Raw genomic sequence first — 10341 nt, 5'->3', positions numbered from 1 at the left:
GGCCACATGGATCGGGAACCATTGGTTCCTAAAGCTACTTGTAGGGTATATCGTTTTGCATCTTGAGCATAATACTGGTATCTATCAATTTGATTGTTAACCATGTTCCCACTGGCACAATATAATATGGCATAATGGTGCTTCTGCTTCATAGATGTAAACTAAAGTCTGGTCACATAATGTTTTGTTGTTTATTTTGTGCCGTTTTTGTAAAAACAAATGACTGGTTATCTTGCATTGACCCACCCCTCCCACGTTGGGGAGGAATGGAAACAGAGATCTGCCTGGTAATTAAAATTACTGAGGAATGCTGATGTTGGAGAATTATAAATGCAATGGAGACCTAAATGAATAAGAATCTTTTAATGTGTATAGATACATTTTCATATTCCAAAATTGTTTTGCTTATTCAGAATACATGGGCCACAAAGGAACAGTTCATGAAAGAAAATCTTCTTTTTATATAATATAGAATATTGAATAACCTTACTAATGTTTCACTAACATTGAATTCTTGTCAGAAGAGCTGCTTAGCAAAGGAACCTTTTGAGGTGTCGACTTTATCTGGTGTGTGCTTGAGCGTATGTTGTGTAACCACAAACGGCAAAAGTGACAGCTATATCAACAGGATGCTGCATGAGACTTCAACCCACACTTCACAGCACCTTGCATGCAGAAGCCAGCAACTTCAAATGACTTTCAAATGATATATTATGGAGACAAAAGGATTCATGTTGGACATTGGAAAAGAATTGTATACAACTGTAATTCATTGATTTTGTACTTGTGTGCAACCTATAAATCAGCAGGACCGCCCTGCTTGCATTCATTCTTTCATGATGTATTGATCCTCACTGAAGTAGCATTCTACGAAGATGTTAGCCATTTAATATTCAATAACCTAGTTTCTCCAGCCAAACTGTTGGCTGACAGGCAGTCTTCAAATGCTTCCGCCTAAACAGAAAATGATTAGGGAGTAAAGCGGATGCCCCGCCTCCCGACACCATTTCCATTTTGTCTTTGCAGTCGCGTAACTTTGTCTTATTGGAAACAAAATTAGCCAAAGCACATATACAGTAGCTTGCTACTTAGCCGAAATGGAAATAAGAAAATATTAAAATTGAAAGATATTTTAAACTATGATTTTCACAATGGAAATGAATAACAGATGACATCTTCCGTTCACGGCTCTCAGGAGTCGTAATTACAGACCGTAGCATTCAGTGATTGTGGAACAGTTGTCGAGCTCGAGAGACTAATTGTAACCTAATATCTTTAATTACACAATCTATATTGATCATGCATAGGTAACTGTACTCTCTTTTCAATGAGCTCATAGTAAATATTGTATAGTATCGCATATATTCATGAATTCATTTTATTGACTCGACTACGTTTTATTATCGATCAGAGTCAGCCTTCTAAAAGAAAATGTATAAAGTAGTGAAAGCACATCAGTCAAATCAAATAAATGTAAACCAAAGGGCCCTTGCATGATAGTCTACAGGGTCTGTTTTCGCTAACTATATGCTGTTGGCTAATGACACAATCTCATATTTTGACACGAATGCTTTTTGGGAGGAAACTGATGACGAAAAGATAAACAAAGAGATCAGCATGACTAAGTTTAGAGAAGCTGTCAGTGTTATCAACTTCATGTTGGTGTTCAGTAGATCATATCTCACAAAAAAAAAATGCTACTGCTGTACATAATGCTAAAAGAAGTTCTTAGGCCATGCATGCACTCATGCAGGGACAATGATGCACAACACGTCATATTGCAAATTAGTTCCACTTTCTTTTTGTTGGTGTTGTTGCATAATAATGACTTTCACAGTCTGTGATAAAGCATGTTCCCTGCTGGTTTTATTAATAACCATACAGTATCTTATCCCAAACCGTTTCCTTCTTGTAAAGGCACCAGCAGGCACATAACAGGGTGAGAAACAGTAGGATGTTGATCATGGTGGTGGTGCAGAATGCAAACAGGTAGAGGGCCTTGTTACAATACAATGCTGATGCTACTGGATTGAAGCTGGGCCGATAGATGGAGTAGATACACACGTTACCTGGAGAAAATAAGAGAAACAATTTTACAATGTTAATGGTCTACACAGCAGCGGTTTTCAAAGAGTGGTCCGGGGACCACCAGTGGACCTGAAGGGGGTTCCAGGTCCCCAGCTAAATGTTGGAGAATTGGTGACCAAATGGACCCTTATAGAGCTTTAACTCTTAAGACACGCAGGGCTCTATTATGATCCAGGTATTATGCCTTAACTTATTTGCCTTTTTTTACTATTTTGTTTTTGTTTTTTAAATATTTCAAATAGCTGATCTGCAAGTTGACAAGGTGCAGATGTAGATCAGCATTTGAAGTATTTAAAAATGTTTTTCAAAATGGTGAAAAAAAGGTAAAGAAGTTAAGGCATAAGGCATAAGACCTGGATCATAATAGGGCCCTAATAGTTAAATTATGCTTAAACATCTGCATTGCTTAATTTACAAGAGGTCTACACAATTAATGAATGTAGGAGAATTGTTATTTTGTTCAACATTTACCTTATTACATTTATCACTCCTATGGTACCACATCAATACAGCATGAACTTGTGGACAAAATCCTTTATCAACAATAACAAAATATTGAAAGTTTTGGGTCTGAGAGGCTAAATCTCATAAAATGGTGGTCTGTGGCTCAAATGCCAAATAAATAATGGACCTTGATATGAAAAAGGTTGACAACAACTGGTCTACAGGTATAATGATACGTTTTCGATGTGGGGCATGTATTGCAATATAATAAACTATTAATCCACATACTGTAAATAAGTCTGCTATGTGTTTCTGTACAGTGGCCCATATGGCATGTGGTGGTTTCCCGTTTATGGAGAACCCAGGCTTACTAACTCACCTGATATGAACCAGAAGACGAGGAAGACAAGTATAAAGCCATGAGCGACATCGGCGAATATGGTGAGGTCATATGGCGAGCAGAGGAGCAGAGTGTCCAACAGGACAAAAGCTCCCAACACCAACAAGTAGACCGGTATGAAGGGCTGCCCGGGGCAGTCGTTCAAGTACACTGCACCTGTGGGAGGGATAAGGGTGAATAAATGTGTCACATCATGTATTCTGCAAGGACTTTGAGAGTAGATCCCATAGAGATAAAACACCAATAGAGACAACACAATCTGTAGGTAGCAATTGTCAGTGGGTGTGGCCTATGTAGGGATCATACCCATGATGCTAAAGGGTGAGTTGTTCGCGCCACAGTGATGTGGACATCAGGGATGTGGACATCAGGGATCTCCATATATGGGCATAAAAGGGATTGTTCCCCTGGCATCACAGGGATCTTCATATCTCCATATATGGGCATAAAAGGGATTTGTTCCCCCTGGCATCATAGGGATCTCTCTAACAGGGCATGACATCAGGGAACTCCATATATGGGCATGAAAGGGATTCATGTGATGTCAAACTGTGATGTGACATCACAGTGAAGCCAGAGCGTGATGTCAGAGCAGCAAACCCATTCTGGTAGAGTGGTTCCGCTGACATCACAGTGACATCAGAGCATGATGTCAGAGCGGCAAACCCATAGAGCATAGACCGTAAAAATATGTATCTACACGGAAGCGGACAAGCTGTGACATTTCTCATAGTAAACTGTGACCTTCGGTCGCAATTACTATACATTTCCAAAACAAATAACTATAACCATTGATACAGTACAATGTAAATACAATGCAATGACATGGAAACAAGACTTAAATTGTAAAATAGAATACATCTTTACTCACCGATTGCCATCTGGGCATTGCAGTACACAATGAACCATGCTAAGGGAAGACAGATAGCAGATCTTTACTTTGCGAAGTAAGCACAACACCAGTAGAGTTCATTTCATGGTAAATGTAGGCAGGATGGGTTTCTAACCTAGGGCGTATTGTGAAAGTGAAGGCCACACTTGAGATGGTTGAGAAGGCGACCTATGGATGAGCCTAGAAGAATACAATAAAAACCTTTATACAGACCCTTTTTAAATGGTGCTTGAAGAGCCCTTTAAACTTACAAAGTTAAACACATAACAATATGATATAATGACCAGGGGTCTATGACCAGTATAAAGTAACCACAGGTTCAGTGTAAAAAGCCTAATGAAATGCACAGTCACATAAACCCACAGCAACTAGAGTGAAGTTAAGGGAGAACTTCACCCATTTTCAACCTGATCTTCATATAATTGGTCCTGCCTAATGGTCATTATAAGATGGCACAATTTCTGTCTACTCTGTGACCAATGTGTCACTCTGCGTCTCATTGGTGGGCTATGGACATTTCAGAAACCAGCCTAGCAATGACATCATTGATGGGGATTCAAAGCTAATGGAAACTACGGCCCTGGGATGAACCCCACAGTGTGGATTAGATATAGATCATGATAGTGTGTACATTCTACACACAGAAAAAGACTAATGTACTGAAGTTGCTTTAAATATCAGTTAATACCCGTTTCGAAACGGGTCACCATCCGGAATCAATGGGGGAAAATTTACTCGAATCAAATTTTTGTCTTAGGAATGTGACAAAAACCAAAAAATATTATTGAACACTAGTCTCCATGGCATGAGTAATAAATAGAAAAAAAGTCATTTTGGGGGTGAACTACTCCTTTAAAGTTTTAAACTAGCGGTGGTAGATGGATAGACATCTACACAACATAAAATACACAATCTATCCCCAGTATGGGAGCAGGGATAGCTCCAGTGCTGCTAATCTTTACTTAGGGGCGGGACTATTCCAAAGATTCCCTACATCACATCGGACCAAAGGTACAGAGATATTCAATGAGGTGTGACAATTTCTTTCCCTTAAACCCAGACAAGGAAAAATTGCAGATTTTTTTTTACAAAAAGGCAGCAAAAAACATATGCACAAAAATATTAAGAAATTGTCCTGTACTATTTCCCCCCATAAAAAGCAATAAATACATCTGTTAACATCTAACAAAAAGAGGTTTAATGTCTCATCCCCCTTTCATATTTTGACTGTTGGAAATGACCAACCTGTCTTGTAGAGAGATGGACCATCGGGGAGATGTGCGAGGTCCCGGGCGGCTGTGATGCTGTGGGGCTGCAGGGACGGCCGGCTGCCTGCCTTTCGTGATTAATTTATCAAATGAACCTCTCTGCGAGGCCTTGAAATGTTCCTTTTTCTTTATTTTCTTTCTTTTTTCATCCCCCGACTCAAATTTCCCCCATCTATCTCGTTCTCTCGACATCGTGTTTCCTCCGCCACCCACCAAATAGTAGGCTATACACCTGACCACACACTATAGTGTCAAACGAAAATGCGCTTGCACTTCTTCCTCTTTGACTGCGCTTCCTCTTTCCACCTCGCCCTAGTTCAATTTGGCTTGACTTTGGTTCAGCACAGCCAGTAAACAACGCTTCTTTGAACATGGATTATAAATTATGATGATGATGAATGATGTAATTGTTTTTAAACACAGGGCAGCCCCCTAGGTTTTAATATCTCTATTGGAGTATTCTGCGTAGTGACTATGTGAATTTCCCATTTGGGAATTAATAAAGTACAGTATGTCATCACTATGCAATACTTTTTCATAGACTATATCAGACATAACTACTAGTTACATGTATTCTTTATTCAAAATTCACCAGGGTAATTTATTCAAATGGACTAGCCAGTGCAGTAGGATGGGACACACACACACACACACACACACACACACACACACACACACACACACACACACACACACACACACACACACACACACCTGATTGAAACAAACGCTTAAAGAAAAATATTAAGATAGGTAGAGGAGGAATGAATAAGGTCAAGTACCGCTGCCCATTGGCTATCGCACAGTTCCTCCTGGCCAGAGGTCAGGCTTCCACTATTCCTTCACCCCCTTGAAATGACCCCAGAGATGACATTAGCATAGGCTTTAATTTGCCACTACTTCTACCTGGTGGCCAACCAGTGGTACTGTAACAACTATTCCACTGCTGTTCAAAAAGTATTTACCCCATAGTAAAATGTATATGTACACACGCACATACACATACATTACATAATAGTATACATATTACATAACATACATATACGCATATATAATACACACATACACACGCATATACACACATGGAAAAATAATCCCTTCATTCCCTCACACCCATACTGCTCAGTGTTCAATGACCAAACCTTTTTAAATTGTGCCTCTCTCTCTCAGTCTATTGGAGTACCTTATTCGCTCGAGGTGAAGTGCAAATCTGCAAAATGACTTTTTTTTCCTATCGATTACTCACCCCCATGGAGACTTGTTTAAAGCTCCAACATCGTACATTTAAAGGAGTGTACCACCCATTTTCAACCTTATCGTCGCATACAAAAAAAAAAACGTTCAGGTTCTGTAAAGTTCTGGTTCCGCCTGGTAGTAGAAAAGTAGCTTAGCACAGCTAAACAATCCACCCATGTTAAAACAGTTAGTTAGCTGCATTAGTATATAGTCTGGCCAAGCCAGGCTAGTAGAAAAGGGGCTTATATCTTTGGTCAGATCTCCTCGGCGGCCTCCTCTGCGGCCTCCTCGGCAGTGGCGGACACATAAGCCTTGCGGCAAAAAGCACAGCAGCGACAGCAGCCAACTAACAGCAAGAGAGCCAGTAGGATGTACACCAGAGTAATGGTCCAGAAAGCAAACAGGTAGAGAGTCTTGTCACAATATTCATCCAATGGTGTTGAATTCAACGTTGAAGTCTTATTGTAGTTGGGTTCATAGATGGAGTAGATCCACGTGTTACCTGGAGAAAATGAGGGGGGGGGGGGAGGGGGGGGGTATTTTATGGCATCGTATTTTTTATGTGTTACAGTGTTTTTGAGACCCAGTGGGATTGAGACCAGGAGCGCTCGCTTTCTAGTACAGCTAGTCCCTTTGATCGCAGAAGCAGTCCCCACAATATTTACTATTCTGGCCCCCTGGTTTACAATTTCTAACGGCGCTCAGTCGGCGCGCCTCCGTCATGGTAGAAAACGAGCACTCCTGGTCTCAATATCACTGTACAAACACTGTGACATTATATACGGTACATACTGTAGATGGACAGAGTACTCAACCCCAGTACTTGAGTAAGAGTACAAATACTTCTGGTCAGAACTACCTCAGTCAAACTACCTCAGTCAAAATGTTACTTGAGTAAGAGTAAAAAAGTACTTGCTTTTAAATGTGCTTAAGTATTCAAGAGTAGGCCTACATGCTTTAAAATGTAGCCTACTTGAAGTAAAAGTAAGAGTAAGAGTAAGAGTAAATGTGTTATTTTTTTACATCAATGAATTACTGTATTTTTTTCCTTGGATGTGGAGTTGTTCTAAGCAGAGATGTAGTTTTTCTTTGGCAAACACAATAAGCATTTGAAAATATACACTGTTTTGTCTATGTCTGCGTTTTTCTTTTTCACTCCCGCGAACTCAAACATGGCCTTAGGATAAGCCGATAAGGCCATTGCAGCGGTCTTGTTTTGAGCTGATAAACAAGAGCGAGCATGGCTATCTTGGCGTGATCCTTATATGGGTAGGAGAAGATGTATTTCCTTTTACGTAGATCCCAGTTTACTGTGATAGGTTTTCTTCTTTGACGAACACAGCATGGCCAATTTCATTTTTGGAAAATAATAATAATAATAAAAACTAAAAGTACTCTTTCATACTTTTCAGCCTTCCTAGAAATTTACTTGAGTAAGAGTACAAATACAAATACAAATACAAATATTTGTCTTGGAAATGTACTCGAGTAAGACTTAAGGCCCATTCCCACTGGGCCAGATAACAGATATCTGGAGATATTTCTCCAGATATTTTTCCATGCAAAGTGGATGCATAATTCCTTGTCCGTGTGTTCTCACAAGCCACCATTTTGTTCTCTCTGTGTACCAGGAGCTCAGTTCTTAACTGCGAGGGTCCCAGTGCTCTCCTCTGATACAATATTATATTTTGGCTGTGTACCATTTTTCAAAAGTGTAGTATTTCATACCCTCTCCCTGATTGGGCAATCTTATATATATATATATATAGTACATAAGTACAGATTCTGGGGATTTGTACTTTACTTGAGTGTTAGATTTATTGGATACTTATTAAGGCCCATTCCCACTGGGCCAGATAACAGATATCTGGAGATATTTCTCCAGATATTTTTCCATGCAAAGTGGATGGTAGATACAGATAAAAAAAATATTTGCCACAGATAAAAGTATCTGTGGCAAATATCTGTGGTAGATTTTTTTTAATCTGTATCTACCATCCACTTTGCATGGAAAAATATCTGGAGAAATATCTCCAGATATCTGTTATCTGGCCCAGTGGGAATGGGCCTTAATAAGTATCCAATAAATCTAACACTCAAGTCAAGTACAAATCCCCAGAATCTGTACTTATGTACTATATATATATATATATATAAGATTGCCCAATCAGGGAGAGGGTATGAAATACTGTACACTTTTGAAAAATGGTACACAGCCAAAATATAATATTGTATCAGAGGAGAGCACTGGGACCCTCGCAGTTAAGAACTGAGCTCCTGGTACACAGAGAGAACAAAATGGTGGCTTGTGAGAACACACGGACAAGGAATTATGCACCCGTCGGAGTATGTCATTTATATCCATTCATTTTGAAACCAGGTTTTCAAACTCACCATTGATGAACCAGCAGATGAGGAAGAGAAGGATCAGGTTATTCAAAGTAGTGCAGAATCGCTTGAGGCGGCTGACGGTGGCGTCCTCAGGCTCACATGGCCAGCAGGAAAGCAGAGCCAGCCACAAGCCAAAACATCCCACCACCACCAAGTAGATGGGGATGTAGGGCTGTATGGGGCACTCATCCAGGTACACTGCACCTGTAGGAGGAGTAAGGATGAGTCTATAGCAGTTTCTTAATGGGCGGGCGGTACCATCCTCAAGCAAATTTAAAATTGTGATACAACTAATATGAAGTTAATCCAGTTGCTTCCTACAAAATCAAACAAACATCAATATGCTTGGTCGGCAGTGGCTCAGGGGTAGAGAAACCGTCATTAGAACACAGAGGGTTCCCAGTTTGATCCCGGGCTCCACCAGAGTTGGTGTCGAAGAGTCCTTGAGCAAGACTCTGAACCCCTTTGTTGCTTCCGGTGAGCAGGTTGGTGCCTTGCATGGTTTCCTCTGTATGAATATGTGTGTGTGAATGGGTGAATGTAATGCACAATCTCTGTAAAGCGCCTTGGATAAGGGTGCAATATAAATGCACCATTTACCATTTATGGTCACAATAATGTCAAAAACCATGACATGGGCTAAACATGCCAAGCCACTGGTGTGGCCCTTTAAATCACCCATTTGTTAGTTTTTATCCCCCAAAATAGTTTCAGAGGATTTTTTTTCTAAAGGATTTCACAAATTTACAAAAAGATTAAAAGGTTTTCCAGAAAAAAAGTTTCAAAATTTGTAGCAGATCTACAAGCTCATGATGCGTTGAGTCGGGTGGGAACTCAAGTGATGTATTTTTGTAACTTTGGGTTCTGGGGAGACTTTGGGTCTCGAGCTGCAGCTCTACTCACCTACTGCAATCTGAGCAATGGGCATGATGCATAATGCCACTTTGGACCATGCTATGGGAAGATGAAACACAACATAACAAATCTTTACTTTGCAAGTAAACTCAACACCAACTGTGTCATGGATAATTGAACACATTTCAGCTCATGCTTATGTTTCTCACCTAGTCCAGCGGGTGTTGGAGGTCGAGGAGGATGTTTGATGTGATGTATAGATCTCGTTAGCAGATCTTTGTTTGACATTGTAAACGTCGATGACTCTAGCCTACAGAAGAAAAAGTATATAACAAGATATGACAACTATACAATAACCTAGGTTCAGTGTAAATGGTTTGCAATAATAGTAAGGTCACCCTTTCTACATATAACATATTCTTGACCAGCAACAGACGTCTAATGCTCACAATTAGGGGTGTAACGATATAATAACTGTATCGAAATATGGTTTTTAACTTAAACAATCGAAGTATATTGAAATGAAAACAGCTAAAATCGAAGCACATGCAGGTCTCCGGCAGGTGAGGAATGTTGGTTGTGGGCGTGCATTGTTTGGTTGAGTGATCATCGAGGTGTATAAAATAGATGTCAATCTTAGCCAACCGTGATAGAAAATGAAAAATCTGACAGATACGTCTTCATAATATGACCAAAAATATCATGTGTACCGATTTGTGTGACATTTAGATACAATGTAAAGGACTAATATTAAAAAATGGGTTTCA

The 10341-nt window shown here is 39.8% G+C and overlaps 1 protein-coding gene across 1 annotated transcript; it reads right to left on the bottom strand.

The window, feature by feature from the left end:
• Window positions 1–6582: 6582 nt before the first annotated feature.
• On the bottom strand, window positions 6583–9647 carry LOC308298613 (transmembrane protein 272-like; the record flags this gene model as incomplete). The annotated part of the gene is made up of 3 exons (XM_080742256.1): window positions 6583–6830; window positions 8723–8923; window positions 9623–9647. The coding sequence occupies 3 exons, from the start codon at window positions 9645–9647 to the stop codon at window positions 6583–6585; spliced, it is 474 nt and encodes a 157-aa protein (XP_080598382.1).
• Window positions 9648–10341: the final 694 nt, after the last annotated feature.

The sequence above is a fragment of the Nannobrachium achirus genome, assembly GCF_963921795.1.
Source record: "Nannobrachium achirus genome assembly, chromosome: 14".
Taxonomy (NCBI): domain Eukaryota; kingdom Metazoa; phylum Chordata; class Actinopteri; order Myctophiformes; family Myctophidae; genus Nannobrachium; species Nannobrachium achirus.
This window is presented reverse-complemented; position numbering and strand designations above follow the sequence as displayed.